Source organism: Fukomys damarensis, unplaced genomic scaffold (genome assembly GCF_012274545.1).
Source record: "Fukomys damarensis isolate Sample0158 unplaced genomic scaffold, DMR_v1.0_HiC HiC_scaffold_5, whole genome shotgun sequence".
Lineage (NCBI taxonomy): Eukaryota > Metazoa > Chordata > Mammalia > Rodentia > Bathyergidae > Fukomys > Fukomys damarensis.
In genome coordinates, this window is record NW_022900917.1 from 48843530 (window position 1) to 48862980 (window position 19451).

Below are 19451 nucleotides of genomic sequence, written 5' to 3' on the forward strand. Positions count from 1 at the left end.
TACTACAAAGCCACTGTGATAAAAACAGCACGGTACTGGCAAAGAAATAGGCCTGAGGATCAGTGGAACAGACTGGAAGACACAAAAACAAATGCAGATGTACTCAGCTACCTCATCTTTGACAAAGGAGCTGACCATCCTCAGTGGAGGAAAGATAGCCTCTTTAATAAATGGTGTTGGAAAAACTGGATGTCAACCTGCCACAGATTAAAATGAGACCCTTATCTTTCGCCATGCACTAAATTAAAATCCAAATGGATTAAAGATCTAAATATTAAACTAGAAACATTAAACTTGCTGGAAGGTAAGTTAGGCAGAGCTTTGGAAGACATTGGTATAGGAAAAGACTTTAGGAACAAATCCTCAGTAGCACGGGAACTAGCAGATAGAATCAACAACTGGGATCTCATCTTACTAAAAAGCTTCTGTACTTCAAAAGAAACCATCAGCAGAACTAAGAGATAATCTACAATGTGGGAAAAAAATTTTACCAGCTGTTCCTCAGACAAAGGACTATTATCAAGGATATATAAAGAACTCAAAACAATCAGTCCCCCCAAATATAAAGACCCGATTCAAAAATGGGCATCCGAAATGAATAGACATTTCTCAGACAAAGAAGTAAAAGCAGCAAGAAAATATTTGAAAAAATGTTCCACATCACTGGTCATTAGAGAGATGCAGATGAAAATAAGAACTTTTTTTAAAACTCAAAAGTAATAGAAAAGTAAAGTGTGCCTACTTCTCACCACACCTAGTATACTGGGAAATTACTTTAGAAAGCAGGCAGCTCATAACTGAGTGTGTGTATACATCTAAAAGCTCTTATCTATATCTGTCATTTAGAGCCAGAAATGCACTGTTCCATACTAATAGTGATATAATTGACCTTGTAGTTGTATGGATGGTATACATAATTGTATATTACGCAAATTTTTGTAAAAACACTTTAAAGAATGTATATAATTTTAGTTGCCTTATACACTGAAATTAGGTGTTTAGAATATTAGCCCTTCAAGTCTTGATTTGTTTCTAATTTGTGAATAAGGGGGCTGCTAAAGTGATTTCCATATTCTCTTGGTATCCTTCTCTCCTGCCTTAAGCCAGATTCCTCAGCAAGATTGACAGTCACTTAGAATTTTGTGTGTAGATGCTGCTTAGCCAACAAATTTCAGTTAAAAAGCCCAAACAAACAGAAACTAAGAAGTTTATAAGTTGATGGAGAAATCTTTGTTTCTGGTTTAAGCATCAGTTGAGACATAGGTTGAGTTTGAATCTAGAAACTTCAATTTTGTTGGAAATCTTCAGAAACTAAAAATATTTACACCTGTATATCTCTTAAATACAAGCTTGGCAAGGTTCATGTGGTGACTACTTTGCTTTTTGGTGTATGTGGGTTAAGTTACCCACACATTTTTCTGCTTATCTTCCAAACAAATTTTCCTCCATTCTTCCTTTGTGTCCCATTTGTAGATGAGGTACTTTGCTCCAGAAACTGGTAGGATGGGGCTAGAACATGGAGCACCACAGTGGAATATGAAGTGGACCAGGAATTAGCACTTTCCCTGGGTCCAGGCTTTATGTCTGTGTCACTCTGTATAAATCAGTCTCTCTTTAGTCCAGGGTATTGTGTTTGTCAGCCTTGTGAGGACGTTGAATATAGTTCTAATGTTAAGCAGGTATCTTCATTTTTTAATAATTTGATTTTAGTATAAACCAATACTCATAGATTCAAAATAGACATATGCGGAATATATACGAACCAATTCATTAAAATAGTGATATCAATCGAATATTTTTTTTTAGATACTGAAGATACTTACCATGTGGAAGAGACAGGTGAGGCCTTAATACTATTCTTTCTTAATTAGAATAAATCTTTTCCTTTAACTGCATTATTATGTGTGTGTGTGTGTGTGTGTGTGTGTGTAAATTATGATCAGTATACAAATCTACCTATTGATATTTTAAAATTAATATATCACATATGTATATAGTTAATAATGTTATATATTTTCATATAAGTGGATCTTTGTGAATGCAGTTTTTGTTTTGAAGTCTGTTTCCTGTGGATGAATCCCTCGTAGTAGGATTACTAGGTCAAAGGTGCAGTGGAATTGCATGCTTTGTACTGTAAATTAAAAAGTCAGTGAAGAGTCAGAATTGTGTTTTGTCACATGTCACATTCTCCTAAAATCATGACCACCTTGGAGGTGGACAAAGCTCCTTTCAGTGGTGCTTGAGCAACTCGTAGTGTTGTTCACTGGCCTTCCTACCTGAATGCTTTAACACTGTCTGTCTATAAACAGAACTGTTTTCTAGTCTGGGAGAAATGCCTTGTAGAGGATTCAGGCATCGAGTTTGGGTGTAGGCTAAGTGTGTGCTTTCCCAGACTCCACTGTGACAGGTGCTTCTGCATGGGTGGGAGGACCACTCTTCTGTACAACTGTCTTTGGGTTTCTGCCTGTCTTTCATTTTATTTGCCAACTGTACTTGAATCTGTTCTGCTAAGTGAAAATACAGCTCTACTATTCTGTGATTAGAGTATAAATCCTTATGATGAGAACCATCTAATTCATCTTTGTGTTTATTATTACATGCAGTTAATACCTACTGGTTCCATGAATGAACATGATTTATTGTCATGTTTTGATTTTACATTCCTATCATTACCAGGAATTGTGCATTTTTTATTTTCTAATGTCAACCCTTATTTGAGACATATTTTAAATTTTCTAATTATTTCCTAATTTATAGTTTCACAAGACCATCATCAGGATATGGAAGAGATAATGTATGACCAAGAAAACTCAGGTTTGTGAATATAAAACCAGTGATTTGTGTTCCTGTTTTGAGACAGTGGCCAAGGCCATTTAGGGGCTGTTCATAACATTTTAATAATTCTTTATTCTGTAGATATTTACAGAAATTTCTGAATGTAGTTTAATATTATTTGAGGAAATGTAGAGAAAGCGAAACGCATTTCTGTGATCACCATTGGATTTTGGTCTTTGTACATAGACATTGAAGAGACATTGTAGTCTGTTAGTCTTGGGATGGGTGAAAATCCTAGCTTTACTTTATCCCATCTTTACAACTTAGCAAATTCTAAAACCTTGCTCAGTTTTAAACTTTATTAAATGTTAATAGCTTCTGTCTTACAAGATGTTATAGGGGAGAATTTGACTGTGAGTCTTTTAGAATGGAATCTGGTAATTATAAGTGTTTAGTTTTTCATGTTGGCAAATGTGAATATTTTTCATTTCAGATTCCAGTGAACCACTAATAGATGAGGAAAGATTGCATCAGGAAGCAGGTATCAGATAAATACTTTCAGGGGATTTTAAATATTACTTTAGGTTTTTCAGTTGCATTATTATGTTTACATGGTGATTTTTCTTTCAAAGAAATAGAGCTGTGATTTTCACAAGATTTTTTGTAACATTTGTTTATTAAAAGTCTAGCAAGCATTCATATTTCACTCACCTACCGACACCACCATAGCAGGATGTTGAATCCTTATGTTAGTTTTGTATATCTTGCTCTGAGGAATTGTTATGAATATAATTTACCTATCCTTTCCTTCTGTTGCTGTTCGGTGAAGCATTTATTTGTAACAGCACAGACATTGATTTTAAAGGAAAAGAAATCTATATTTTAGAGCAAGGGATTTTTTTAAAGGCTAAGTTGTTTTAATGACTTATTAATACATATTTTGCCTCTGTCTCCCTCCTTCCTTCCTCCCTTTTTTCCTTCCTTCCCAGATGATGTAACATACCACGACTATGATGAACAAGGTGTGGAAATGCTTCTTAAGCTTAAACTATGTATTGTTTTAAATACACCTGTAGTATGACTATAAACTATTGAGAATTATGTTTTAAGTTATAAAAACTATAACTTAAAACATCCAAATAAATGATAGTCTACAGAGAATTCATTGGGGGAGATTGTTTAACTACACTAGTGGTTGTGCTCTTGTCTAAATAATTTCTTAAACTTTTCACAAGTTGTCTTGGGCAATTACAAATTGTTTGATAAAAAGATCTCATTATTTTATAGTCTTCTCTTTTTTAAGATATTCACAAGAATATACTTTAGTCTAATTGTTTCTACAAATTAATCCCCCTCTCAGAGGTGACTGATTTGTCATGTTAGGAAAAATTTGGTTTCAGGCTCAACAGCATCGTGGAAGAAATAGTTCTGTCAAGTATTTGGCAGGATCAGCCCTATTCTAATTTAAGCACTTGTTACTGCTCTTGTCTTCCAAGCATTTCATGTACTATTTTATTGAACCCCATAAACTAGATTATATTTTCCCTGCCTCCTGGCTGAGGGAAATAAGATTTTCAGAAGGTAAATAATTTGCCCAAGTTTGTATAACCAAGAAATGATAGAGCTAATGATGCATCTTTTTTATTGCCAGTGTCTTTAAAAATTACTGTGTCAAAAGAAGGAAGTCAACTTAATATAACTTTGTGTATAAAGGAAAAAGAAATGCATAATGGTTAATTGACTCTACAGGGCTTTCTATGATCTAGGTGCATTTAGGACTCATAATTCAAATATGAGTTACATAGGGTCTCTATTTCAAAGAATTTGTAGTTTCATGTTAGCTGGCGAGTCACAGTTGAAAAAAGTTCGACTTTCCTGTGTGTAGACTTGATGTGCTAATATGTAAGTAAGTGTTTAAGATTTAAGACCCTATCAAGACCCATAGTGGACGAATGAAGTATAGATTTTAAGAATTTTGTATGATCTGTAGGCAATATCCTTTTTATAACAAGTTAAAGAAGTTGACCAATGAGACTGGCTCTAAATTTTTTCAGTCTTGAATTTGGAGGAGAAAATAGAAATTTAGAAATAAAAACTTGTATATAGAGGTGGGATTTGAGATATTTTTCTTATTTCTACCTCTTTCATGTTTTAAAAAATATTAAAATATGTTTGGAATGCATTTTACATGCTAGATCTAGAGAAATTTAAAATCAAACTTGTAGGAAGTGTAAAATAAAGTAACATACTAAAATGTTGTTGTAAAATATATTTTCATAGGCAGAGTATCATAGTAAATGCACTTTAAAATGTTCAAAGGTAATGAGTATGATCAAGGGGGGCATCAAGATTTGGTAGGATGCTATAAGTCATCTTGATATAGAACATAAACTCTTTCCAACACAATAGATCTAATCAGAAGAGTATTCACTATGTACAAAAAATATAACTGTGTGGAAATTCAGGAACCAAATTATGGAAAACAAGTAATTGGCATATAATTGAAGCTATTAAATGGATGAGAAAAAAACTCTTATTTCAGTGGAAGATTGGAATATGCAATATTCTGTATTAAAATCTCCATTTCACAAACCAAAAAGCACATGGTTTGATAGCACTGTTGACAGATACCAGCTTTTCATATCACGAATATGTTGGAAAACCTCGAACTTGGGAAGTGAAGTTGCAGTTTTAACTGTCTTAATTGATTTATCTGGTCATATACTACATATTTATTATCCTGTATCGCAAACCTAGAATGCTGCAGCAGCTCTAGTGCAGGAGCACATGGCCCTTGTTCTGGATCTTATATTTTAGCTGGGAGATAGAAAGTAGAAATTTCACCATAGATTCCATCGTAGTTGTGGTAAATGCTAGTGAGGACCAGCATCGTCTATAACTGATGTCATAGGGTAAAGAGGCCTTACCTAGTTTTTGGCTGAGACAGCTGAAGGTGAAAGCAGCTGGCAAGGTGAGGTGAAAGGTAGCTGGACTGTTGGGAAGTCTCTGGTATGAATGTATGAGAATGAGAGCTGTGTAGCTGAGATGGCCAGGTGGTCAAGTACCAAACAATACCTGTGTGTGAAGTCAAAGAATTTATGTTCACCTAAAGGTGCCACACAGGTGCACTGCAAAATCAGATCTATATTTTGAAAAGACTGATAGTTCAGACATGTATGAAATAGACAAGAGAGACAAAAGTAAGTATGAGGAGATAGGTAATTGATGTCATCCTTATCCGATCTATATGAAAGGGAAAGCTGAAGGACATGAGTTTCATAGAGGCCATGTTCTTTGGGATCTTGTGCTGCTTTGGGCCATATGCAACAAGCACTGAAAACATGACTGAGGTCTAGTACCAGAGAGACCTCCTGGGTGACCTTGACAAGAACTGTTTCTCCGGACAGAGTGGACAGAGATGATAGTAATTTAAACCAGGGTGGTGGCAGCAAAAGTGGAGGGGAATGGCCAAAGCTGAGAAATGAATAGGAGGTAAAAATGACAGGATTTGATATATAGGTGTCACTAGAGAAAGAGAGCAGTATGCCGGGAACTGTGACCTCTTTTGGCTTGTTGCCTGGCAGCGCTTTTTCACTGGAAGACAGGAACAGGGGCTGGAGTACAGATCCATGTATGTGATAATGACTTTGCTCTGAGACATCTAAGAGAAAAGATCAGATAATCTGTTTGATGGTATAATTCTCTCAGAAGAGAACTCCAGCTCATGTTTTAAGGGTTTTAAATCAAGCTCTGGGATCCTTTAAGGATAAGGTAAAGGAGGCATAGCTTTAAAGGAAGGTCTCATCTAACACCCATTGAGGAAAGTATGAAATGATAAAGAAGGTTGAGAATGAGAGATGAAAGACTATATAGTGGAAACTTGTTTGGGAAGAAAGCATATTGCTAAGATATGCAGCAAGGCAGGGCTGGAAAATATACATCAAACTTAATGAAATGCTCCCTGGCCTGCCCAGCAAGAGCCTTTTCAGGGATGTGCTCTTGCAGGGGCGGGGGGCACAGACGGGATAGTTAGAGGAGGTGAAGTGAGGAGAGGAGAAATGAAAGTGAAAAGATAGTGACTCTTGGAAAAAATTAAATTGTCAAATGAAGGAAGAAGGGTAAAGAGAAAAAAAGCCCAAAATAGGGCTGCTTTTGTATTTTGAGGTCAGTATTTAAATACTGATTCTGCCTAGGGTGAGGGGGTGAACACACATTCCCTGCTTCTCCATCCTCCCAATGCCATCAGAACAACAAAGTGATTTAACCCCAATTCTGAGAATATCTAAAACGTAAGTGCTCAAAAATTGTTCTTTACTAAATGAATGAAAAGTAATAATTTCATAAACATTTGGGGAAAATAAGAATGTGTGCCCTTAGTGTATCAGAAAATTGGAGGTGTTCTGGAAAATACAATATTGAGGAAGCTGCCAGCCCCTGGGCACAGGAGAGGGTTTGCAAAGAGGAGCTTGCTTTGCAGCAGGGCAGAGCAGCTCTTGGCACTGGAGCAGAGCTGCTCCAAGCCCTTTGCCAGCAGAAGAGAGCAGAACTGGGCATAGGGCCCTGGTTACCATGGTAAATTAAGAGCCTGCCAACCCCTTCCCAGAGGCTAACAGTGGGCTATTTGCCCCCAGGTTAAATACCGAATTGTTCCCTCAACAGAGTAGGGAATCTGCCTGCTTAAAAACTGAGATCAAGGTGATTAGAAGGGGTGAGCATTGCTTGACTCAAAACTTCAACTTCAAACATGAAGAAAAATTGAAAAGGAAATTTGGTGTCACTTGAGAATAAAGATATTATTGGATACTTCAAATAAGTGATTGGGGGAGGAGCTTATTTTCCTCACTGTATAGGACACATGATTTTACCATTTCTGGCCAAGCAGTGGCCAGTCTGGATTTTTTTTTAATCTTTATTAAGTTTATTGGTATTATTTATGTATACAATACAGTTACATTCATCACAGGGATCTTGTACTTTTAGAAGACTTATCTTGATTCTTATTTTTCCCCAGTGCCCAGCTTTTCCTTCACCCCTCCACCCTTCTCTGTTTACAAAGACATTGTTTCCATGTTTTTTCTTTTTAAATAGTTTTTCTTTTCCCTTTTCCCTTTCCCCTACCACCCCCACTTCCTCTACTTTTTTAGACCTTTTCTTCCTATTACACAATATCAATTATACATTTTGATCCTTATTTAGACTTTTAGCTTTACACACCAGAGAAACTATTTGATATTTACACATGTGTCCTATTAATTTCACTTAAGTGTATAGCCTCAATGTGCATCCATTTAGCTATAAATATCTCTAGTTTTTCATTCTTTATGGCTGAGTTGTACTCATTTTATTAAAAAAAAAAAAAAAAAAACTCCACATCTTTATCCAGTCTTCAGTTGATGGGCAATTGGGCTGTTTCCAAATTTTAGCTAATACAAACTGTGCCGCTATACATGGGTGAGCATATATTTCTGTGGCATGATTCTTTTAATTCTTTTGGAAAGATACCCCGCAGAGAGATAGCTGGGTCAAATTGGACTTCTAATCCTAGTTGTTTGAGGTATCTCCATATTGATTTCCACAATGGTTGTACCAGTCAGCACTCCCACCAACAAAAGGTTCCTACCTCCCCACAACCCTGCCCTCATTTTTCATTGGTTGATTTCTTGATAGCAGCCATTGTTTCTGAGGTGAGGTGGAATCTCAGTGTTGTTTTCTTCTGCATCTTTGGCTAACCAGTGATTTTGTACATTTTTTTCATAATTTATTTGCTGTTTTTACTTTCTTATCTGAGAAATGTCTGTTTATTTCAGATGTCCATTTTTGAATTGGGTCTTTGTATTTGGGGGTTCTGATTTTTTTAAAGTTCTTTATATATTCTGGATAGTAGCTCTTTGAGGAACAGCTGGAAAAAAATTTTTCCCACATTGTTGGTTGTCTCTTAGCTCTGCTTGTGTTTTCTCTGACAGTGCAGAAACCTTTTAAGAAGATGATATTGCAATTGTTGATTCTTTGTGCTAGTTCCCATTCTACTGAGGATTTGTTATAGCATATTGTTTGATTTTGCTACTTTATCCATTCTGGCAGTCTGTTTCTTTTGATTGGTGAATTGAGGCCATTGACATTGATATTTATAACTGATATGTATTGACTTATCATTGTCCTGTTATTTTCCTGTTGTTGGGTTTTTATTTTTCTCCTTCTCCCTTTAAATTCTTGCCTATTAGATTTGCCCTGTTGGGCTTTATGGAGTTTTGTCCTTCATTGTTCTTTTCTAGGATATTTTAAAAAATTGTTTGGAGTATTGGTTTGGTATTCATGACGTTTCTCAGGTGTTCTTTGTCATGAAAACATCTCCATCAATTTTGAAAGATAGTTTTGCAGAGTACATCAACTTAGGTTGGAGGTTGTTTTATTTTAAAGCTTGAAATACCTCACTTCAGGCTCTCCTTGACTTGAGGCTTTGTGTTGAAAAGTCTGTTATGATTCTGATGGCCTTTTTTTGCATGTAATTTGTTTCTTTTCTCTAACTGCTTGTAGTATTTTTTACTTCTGTTGGGTTTCTGGAATTTTGATTTTTATATGTCTAGGTATAGATTTTTTTTTTATCATAACTAGTTGGAGTCCTGTATGCCTCACTTATCTGTATATCAAGTTTTTTTCTCTGTTTGGGAAGTTTTCTACTATTCTGTGAGCAGTTTTTTTTATGTCATTTTTGCTTTCTCCTGCTTTTTCTTGGACTCCTTGTAAGCTTATATTATTATTCTTGCATCATCTAGGATCTGTTGGATTGATTTCTCATGGTCCCTTACTATTTTTAAGAGATCTCTTTTCATGGTCACTGACCAACATCCTGTCTTATATATCTGATAGTCTGTCTTCAGATTGGGTTAGTCTGCTATGTGTACTTTTAATAAGGTTTTAATCTCCTGGATATCAGTTTGAATCTGTTTCATGGATTCCATTTCTTAATGTTGGGCTTTCATCATGGTCCTGATCTCATCTATTTTTTTTTTTATCTGTTTCTCTTCTAGAGTTTATAATCATGTCTTTTTTCTGGGAAATTATTTCTGTTTTAAATAGCTCTACAGCCTCGTTCACCTGTTTTTTTTTTTTTTTAACTTCCTGTGCTATCAGTTTAGATTGTCCAGGCTGTTGATTATCAGACTTTTCCATTTCATTTCCCCCAGAATTTGCCTTTGGTAAGCTGGACGACTGTGTCTTGTTTAAATCTCTTTTCATTTCTATTGTTGTTGGTAGAGTTCTTGGTTTAATTCCTGGGTTGATGCTTCAATATTACTTATTGTGGATATTTTTGATGCTTGTATTTAGAACCTTTAAGGAATGATTGCTTCTGAGAGATGTCTTCCAGATATAGCTGATCTTTAGGATTTGAGTCTCTAATAACTCTGGGGCAATCTCATTTTCATTATACCACGAAAGATAACTGATTAGATCAATCACAACACTAGCCCAAGTACTGCAATCAGCAACAACAATAGAATCAAACACAGCTTAGAAAATGACAATTGTGGTAGGTATTAATCTATCACTTTTAACTGAAATAAAATGAAATCGAAGACTATTCCAAAATATATTTATAATGAATAAACCGATCAGTACAGTAAGTTTACTCTTTGGGATTGGGACTTAGGAGTAAGTCCCTCTTACTATTATTCACTTCTGCTCTAGCTCAGGGAAATGACCTTTAAGACCCCCTGTTCCTCTGCATTATAGATGAAGAGCAGGCATAGCCTGCAGGCCAGAGGTGCAGAGTGGGGTGGGAGTTGGTGGGGTGGGGGTTGGTTTGAGTTGGTTTGCTGAAAGCAGGTGTGGAGCTCCGATCCTCACTGGTCCATTAGTGGCAGGGAGGCCTGGTTGGGGAAGGGGCTTGTGCCAATGTCTTCACACAACTCCTGACTTCACCGGTTTGCTGGTAGTCTGGAGGCCTGGGTGAGATTGGGGCCCACACAGATGGCTTCACGCAGCTCCACAGCTCCCTTCCTCACAGGTTCATTGGTGGAAGGGAGGCCTGTCTGGAATTTGAAGCCAGGCCTATTTCAAGGAGTTATTTAGACTTTTCCCCCTCCTTATTGTGTAGTCTGCATTTTGCAGTTACCAACCCTGGATGTTCAAATATTTATAAATAAGACAAAGCCTGACATCTGAAATGAGTTTTTTCAATTACTGGTATTATGGAAGTTATGCAGTGTTAAAGGATTATTTTTTCTGTTTGCTTTATAGTATATGAACCTTCAGAAAATAATCCCATAGAAATTTCATGTGCATTTTTTTTTCTTTTCTGTAAACAGATCGTACTTATAAATCAACCCTTTACTTCATATATTAAAGCTTTTATAACTTGTGGGTAAATGAATAGTTAAAATGGGAAATAGAAGATATTTTTAAGTCACTGAGAAATCAATTGGTTATTTCAATATAATTGTCCATGGCATCTGCAATGAGATTGGTTCCAGCATGTCCCACAGATAACAAGAAAATACTACACCATTTTATAGAAGGAACTTGAGGCCTGTGCATAGCTCCCATGTACTTTAAATCATGTCTACATTACTTATTTTGCTAGTGAAATGTAAATGCTCTGTCAGTAGTTATATAGTATTGTTTACAGAATAAGGACAAGAAAAAAAGTCCCTACATTTTCGGTAATGATGCAGTTTTTTCTCCAAATATTAAAAATCCTTGGTTAGTTGAATCTGTATGTAGGACCTGCAAATAAAATAAAACAATTATTGTGTTTACTCCATAATTGATAGTACAAGTTTTATTTCATTAGGGATAATATTTGATGCACTCTTTGAGTGTAATTTAGAGATTAAAATTGATATAAATATTCATGAATCCATCCATGAAAGGACCCAATCTAAAAAAAGCCGCATTTACATATCTGAGTGGCTATTAGTTGCTCAAGGGATCTGAGTTAATATGTGTTTGTTTGTTTTCAGATAATGCTATAGAAGATTCAAATTTAATTTCAGAAGGTAAGTTCATTTTATAGAAATAGTTATACAATAGTTTTATAGAAATAGTTTTCATATTAAAGGTATGTTTACTCAGCATATATTGAACACTTCCTATTTCTTAGCTATACAGTGTTCTCTCGGGAGCTAGGAGTACAAGTGAATGAGATGGAATCCCTCTTTCTATTAGGGCTGGCATTCCAGTGACCAGACAGATGAGTAAAGTAATTAAAGATTATAAGCAGTATAAGGATGATGGTAAAAGCAATACAAATAACTGATAAGGGCACAGAGGGTTGCCTTGAACAGGAGTACATGATCACTTAAGGAAAGTGATCTGGTGAGAACGGGTTAGCTGTTGGCAGAGATGGCTTAAAAGTGAGGTTTTTTATGTTGTTATTCAGCTGGGGGATGGATTCCCTCTTTTTTGGAAAATGAGGGGATGGTTTCTGAAAAATAAAAATAGTTATATATATTGTATTAAGTAGTGAGACTTCACTCAGCTTAGGTTCACGTAGCTCATAAAAGCTTACAAAATTCACTTGTGTTATATGTCAGGTGCTCCTCACAGTAGATGTGAAGGAGACAAGACAAAGATCCTTGTTCTGATTTGCAAATGAGAAGCTAAACAACTGAGATCAGATGAGGTCAGGTGAAGTCAGGACGCCCCTGGTTCATGTGCACAGTGACAGCCAGCTCCAGCCCTGGGCCCTGGAGTGGTGTCCTTTCACAGTAGCAGCCGGCCACCCAAAGCATGAAACAGAGAGAACTTTGCTCATAGCAAATTCCAAGATTCACTGTTGAGTAGCTAGTTGTTAGTTTTCATATTTAATGCTACCTTTTTTTCTATGTTGAGGATTGAACACAAGAGCTATACCGTTGAGCTATGTTCCAGCTAAATGTTATTAGCTGCTTTGTCTGAGCTTTGTGTGGCAGACTGGATAATACTATAATTAATGGGAAAGGTGGGAGATAGATGTGAAGAGAATGGGGAAGACTTAAGTGTGCCTTCCTTGTCAGCCTAGCTGTGGGAGGACCCCTGCATAGGTGTTATGGCTCACTGTTTCAGCAGGATTTATTTCGAGATAGCAGGGGTGCATGGAGTTGAGGTTTTCTCCCATTATTCACTACTCTATAAGCAATATTAATTTTCTGAAAAATATCACAGAGTCTATATTTTGTTTTAGTAAGAATTAGAAAATGGAGGTGCTGGGGATATAGCTCAATGGTGTCATGCCTGCCTTGCATGCTAAAGGTCCTGAGTTCAATCCTCGGTACAAAAAAGAGAGAGAGAGAGAGAGAGAGAGAAAGAATTTAAAAAATAGAAACCCAAATCTCCAGGAAGAACTTCATGTAACCTCCCCTGCCAATGTTTTATGTAAAACAACCAGTGTCATCATTTACAATTTGATCCCATCTTTCCTGAATTAGATAAAGATATATTTTTTCCTGAAATTTTCTGGTGTTTTGAGAAGCCAACAGACTATTGAGGGAGTTCGCTCTGATAGACTGTGGGGCTCTGGGCTGTGTACCTTCAGCCTAACCTGTAGCTTCTGTGATGGGCTCTTGCAGTACCTGAGAGAACCAAGCTGGATTCACACCAGCTGGCTTCCTCTTCCCTCACTTGGCTTGGCAGGTTGCATCAGTAGATCTTTGGATTCCCAAACCAGAAACATGGGAGCCACTATTGAATTCTCTTCTCCCAGTGTCTAAGTAAACCCAGGTCCTGTTAATAGACTCCTGTAATGCTTCTCTGATCCATTTTTTTCTATGTAGCTCTTATACTAGTAGTCCATTTGGACCCTCATCTTCCTAGATAATGACAGTAGCCTGCTAGCTGATCTTCTTCCTTTTTCAAATCCATTTTTCACCAAACATTAGGGCTATCTGTGAAAAAATCTGTATCTCACTATAGCACTTATATACTTACGCAGATATTGTGTATCTGCGTCAGAAAGGCTATTTTCAGTTGTAGATAATAGAAAAATAAAACAAATTGTCTTAAGTTATAAAGAGGGGAAGATTAGTTTGGGCCTTCAAAGGAATTTGAACTTCATTCTAGATGTAATAAGAGCTAATGGGAATACTTAAAGTATAACATAATCAGACTTATGTTTTGAAGAATTGCTTCTACCCCTAAATACTATAGAATGGATTGGATAGAACAAGAATGGATGAGGGAATGACCCTATTAAGGACGAGACTGTGGTATCCCAGAATGAGATCATGGTTTGAGAATGGAAGGCAGAGTGTTGAACTTGAGATTTATTTTATGTGGCTTTTTTTTTCTTTTTCTTCAAACCCAGAGCCTTGCACATGCTCCACAAGTGCTCTATTATTGAATGCTATACAATTAAAATTGATGGATTTTTTTTTTGCTGGTGTGAAACAAAGATGGGTGCATTCGGGGTGGTATGACCATAGACTGTTGTGAAGCAAAGAGAGGGAATAAAATAGTGTTTGGTTTGAGTGATTCCTTGATGATGGAGTCATTTATTGAGAAGAAGAAAACTAGAATGTAGAGAAAACTAAATTAGGGGAGAAAAATCAAAAGCTCCACAGTAGGCACTTGTAAGTTTGAAAATTATGTGAGATATCCAAGTGGAGATATCAAGTATGGAGTTACACCAGTCTCAACTGATTGGGCAAGATCTGAGATGGATATGAATGTTTGTAAACCATCATCTTGGAGGTGGTAATAAATCCATGGGAACCAGTGTGGTCAATTTGAAAGTAAGTAAAAGAATGGGGAGGGTGTCCCAAGACTGAGTGCTAAGGACCTTTGACATTATAAAATTTAACGGACACTGAACAACCAGTGAGTCAGGAGGAAAATATGTCAGAAGGAAAAGAGGAAATAAATTGTATATGGCTGATTGGCCCTGACTCTCGAGGCTGGGAATTCTCTGTCACATTTGGCAACACTGAGAATTTGTTGGTCTTCTCAGAAGCCATTGGAGTAATTGGTGAGAGACAAAGCCACACTGAGTGAAGTGGATTCACAAAGTTCTGGGGTAAGAAGAAGCAGGCTATATAAATTAAATAGGTAATGCTTTCAGGTTGTGTTGCTATAACTAATTTGCTATTTTATGTTTAAAATAATATAAAATGATATAAATAAATCATAAATCAAAAGTTATAGAGTTTTTTATGATGTGTATTTTTTGAGAATAAAATTAGATGAAATTTTAACTTGGGATGCTAATAGCTTTTTTAGTATAATATCAGTGAAGAAAATAACAGGAAGTGTAATACATTAACAGTTGTTAGAAATATTTTTGGTTATTAAAGTTTCCTTTTATGTAAAATATTTCCAAATATTTTGTTTTGAGCATGTAACATTTTTATAATTAGCAAATTGAAGTAAGAAAAAAATGATTTTAAGAGCTTCATAAATATTTTGAGTGTTAGAAAAACTACTAGAAAGACTTGCTTTTGACCAAAGCATATTATAACTGGTAAGGACCAAAAGGGAAGCTGAAACAATCTTCTTCAGATTGACATATTAAAGGGTTGGTAGGTTTTTAAGACATTAATATGTGATATAATTTCATAGATCAAATGAAATAAATTCATCTTTATAACATTGGGTAGTGAATGCTTGCAGTCTGTAGCTGTAATTGGGTTGAAGCAGCCAAGGAAAAAAGACAAGATAGTAAAGTTCACATCCACATTACTGACCGGTCACTAGGGACTAGGAGTGTATCTGGCTCACTAGCAGAGCACATGGGTGTGACAGGACCTGGGATCAATCCTTAGTACAGAAAAGGAGTTTAGCTTGCAGGTTATTTTTCAAAAATGATAAGAATGGTATTTGATTTTAAGATTCAACTTGAAATTAATTTATTTACATTGTCTAATTGCTATTAAAGTTAGTTATGAGCCAAAAACTTTTCAAGAATTATTTGCAGGATGTGGCTTACTGGTAAAATGCCTGCTTATTAGCGTGTACAGGCCCTTGGTTTGATCCCCTGCACTCCCAACAGCTCTCTTTCCAAAAACTTTTCAATAAAAAATTCTTTAATGATGAAACAAGATGCTTTATGTGTCTGTCCTCAGTTCGGTTATCAAGTTTGATGTAAGACTGTGGCAAAAATCTAGGTTTTAGTTCATATCTCATGTGCCAAGCAATAGGTCAGAAAGATAATATAAAAACTGTTGTACAAAGCACTTGAGAAATATATAGCATTTTGCTCACTTATAGCTATTTTTTTTCTTTGTTGGGATGATGTGAAAATGTGATGTTTTCATGATCATTGCAGTTGAATTTTTTTGTACCGGGAATTGAACTCAGAACCTTGCTCTTGCAAGGCAGGTGCAGCGCCACTGAACTAAATCCCCGGCCCTTGAAATTGAATATTTTAAGTCTGTAAAAATGATCACTGTAACTAATGCAGTATTATTAATATGCATTTTCAACTCTGTCCAATAACATTTAATGGATTGTGACTTTTTTATTTAGAAGTAAATGCTACCCCTGTGGAAGAACACCAGGAAATACCACCAGGTATGGAATTTTATTAGATTTATTCTAGTTTCTGTTTTTGCTCAGTTTTACAGTGCTGTTGATATTAATACTAACATTATGACATAAATCTATGAAGGGTAAACATCCTGAGAGAAAAAGACTGACAGTACCCAAATTTTTAAAAAACCTATGCTGAGCAACTGAACCAAAATAATTGAAAATACATATTCAATTCAGCTTAGTACATATATGTTATGCTGAAACTGGGGTAATCAAAGTATCATGTGATTTGGCCATTACGGGTGAGAGTAGTAGTAGTAGTAGTAGTAGTAGTAGTAGTAGTAGTAGTAATGTTTTTGTTTTTGGTTTGTTTGATTTTAATTGTCAGGCCATTCAATACAGATAGTGAGTCAGAATTGCCTCTGGTGAAAGCTGAATTTTGTGTCATTTGTTCCTTTTCTTGCCCATCCCTGGCCTTGATGGCATGTTGAGGCCCAGGCTGCCTAGGGCTTGCTAGTACATGGTGGTCTTTTCTTTCAGCCTACTACTTGAATCCCATCTTTCTACTCTTCCCTGTGTCCCTTCTTATTCCTCTTGCCACCAGTGAATTTAAAGAATGGGAATAGCTGTCCATCAAGACCTGTACTTCCAATTGCAAATGATATAGACTATACTTGTGAGCAGAAACTGGAGCATACATTCCTCTTCTTCCCGTGGGGAGGAATGCTCTTTTATATCCTATCTCTTCCTCAAGCATATCGCTTCTCATTTCTGTTTTAGTTTTCTTTTTTCTTTTTGTGTCATATGTAATGATTCAGTTTTTGTTCATATTTTTCACATTGTGCTTGCTGTGAATTTTGTAGCTGTGATATACATTAATGAGTTTTGGTACCTGCCAAAATTAATTGAATACTAAATTTCCTGATTAAAAAAAGAATAAAATAATGAAAGAATAGTTGTAGTTGTGCTTCAGATGTCTTCACTTACTTTATGAATGCGATGTTTAGGTTTTGATACTTGTCATACCTTGTACATGTATAATAATTTGCACAAATACTAGACCTACATTATTGGTATCACAATGTGAATGGGAAAAAAAATTGAGAAATTTATGTGATAATTATGGAACAACTTATATTTTGTATTTTAAAATGATGGGCAGGTCAAGTAAAGTTGATAGCTATGTCCATGATTTTACTAGTTTTTTCTCTGTTGTAGAGTTATGCTTGACAGAGTACCCTGTTCTGTTTGAAGAAGGAGAAAAGGTTATAGAATTAGTATTTTGAATACTATACTATTCCTTTAAAGATAATTATTTTAAGAATTTCTGGAAAGGAGTTTGTACAGCATCAATCTTTTTGTAGTTAGGGTTTATATTTCTAATATTGATATAGCCAGTTTAAAGATATGAGATAATAGTTTTAACCATAAATAGCTATACTTATATTTCAGTGTTCTGAAAACTGATCCTGTGAATTTCTTTGGACTATAAATATAAAACACCAAGTAGTTAGAATATTGGAATAAGATGAGACAGTTAACAACCACAACCAAAGCACATAAAAATGAATGTTTGAGTAATGTGCATAATATCTGACATATAATAAAGTTCTAGGAAATGGTTGCTATGGCTATTGTTGTTTAATAATTAATGAGCTTGATCTAGGAGGTAGATCAAGAGAAGCTAAATTCTGAAAGTTCTGATCAGAAAGTTGTAACCTATAATGTGATGTTGTAAAAATTGTTTGAGCTGCTGCATAGTTGTAATTTGACATTACCAAAAGAGAATGTAAGGCTAATAGTCAATAGTAGTCATTTTTTAAAAATTGCACTTGGCTTACTTAATACTGTTTTACTCTTATTGTTAGTATTGCTTCATATTATAGTTTTTGCTATTATGCAAAATAATATTCATAGGTGTATATTAGTGATACTTTTGTGCAGTCAATTGACTGCTCATTAGTGTTTATTTATATAACTAATTACAGGAACACCCACTGTTGGACCTGTCTCCTCACTACTTTTCAGTTATTAAGCTGTTTTGATTCTGTGGAAAACTCAAATTGAAAATTTGCAGAATTCTGGATATTAGGTCACTTTTTCCTGGCTCTTAGACTGAATTTATTAATTTGGTCTTCCCTGATCATTCAAAGACTAGGTTATACTATCTTACTCTAAAGTTCATACCAATACTGTATTCTAATCCTATGGGGGCATTATCACAATTGTAAACAGTCACATGGTAGGAGACAGTGATGGCCAGCAATGGTTCTAAGCACATTTCATGGGCTTAATCTTTAATATTTCCAGTTCTCTAAGAGGTAGGCATGCTATTATCTCTATTTTACAGATGAAAACAATGAGGCACAACAAGGAAACCATTGTAAGCCTCATAAGTCACAGAGCTGATGAGTGCAAGTGGGCTTTTGATCCTTGTGTTCTGGATTGAGAATTCACAGTCTTGGCCACTAACACATACAGTAGTTTAAATAAGTGAAGGATGAAGAGCTGATAAGTTTTGAGAATTGTTTTGGTGTGATAAAGTGATTCATGTCATATTCTTTGGAATCTTTCTCTTAATCTACATGAGTTCATCACTTAGGATTCTGGAAGATTAATTTATGATTTTTAGTAGAAAAGTAAGCTGTCCAGTAATTTAAATTTTGTATCTCTTATATTTATAAATGCCTTGTGGATAGATTGTTGTTGAGAATGTAGAAGGTCAATCCTAAGAATTGGTCATTCTGATGTTAAAAGTTAATCACTTTGAAATACCTAATTTTTAAAATTAATTTTGGAATTCCTTGTAATAAATTGTTATCTTTCTCCACAAACATATTTTTGCTTGAAGTCATATGGTTTATTCCTAGCAATATGATAACAAATATACGTGGCAAAATTATTTACACAGTTCATTAGAATAAAATTTTCTTCAAAGTAATACTTACGGCCTTCTGACTAGGTGGATTTAATTAGATACTTTGTCTTACTATGCCAAAAAAGAATAATTAAAAGGTTAATTTTATATTTTATTTTTATTTGGAACAGAGACATCCGAGCATCATGATTTCTGGGTGATTCTGTTTCCTGGTTCTGAAATTGGAGATAACATTTGCAGTTCTGGAGTGATTAGCAGGAGTAATAATTTTCCTTCATTGCATCCATCCAGAACTCCTATTCAGGCCTTTCTCACACACAGCATTTTTAAACACTGATCATTCATGTCAAAAACT

The 19451-nt window shown here is 35.4% G+C and overlaps 1 protein-coding gene across 1 annotated transcript in view; it reads left to right on the forward strand.

The window, feature by feature from the left end:
• Asph (aspartate beta-hydroxylase) overlaps positions 1 to 19451 on the forward strand; it is a 208466-nt gene that overhangs the window by 44284 nt on the left and 144731 nt on the right. Inside the window, exons 7-12 of the mRNA XM_010640510.3 lie at positions 1807 to 1839; positions 2758 to 2814; positions 3269 to 3316; positions 3765 to 3797; positions 11736 to 11771; positions 16213 to 16257. Coding sequence (XP_010638812.2) covers positions 1807 to 1839; positions 2758 to 2814; positions 3269 to 3316; positions 3765 to 3797; positions 11736 to 11771; positions 16213 to 16257 — 252 coding nt within the window. The remainder of the gene's footprint in view (positions 1 to 1806; positions 1840 to 2757; positions 2815 to 3268; positions 3317 to 3764; positions 3798 to 11735; positions 11772 to 16212; positions 16258 to 19451) is intronic.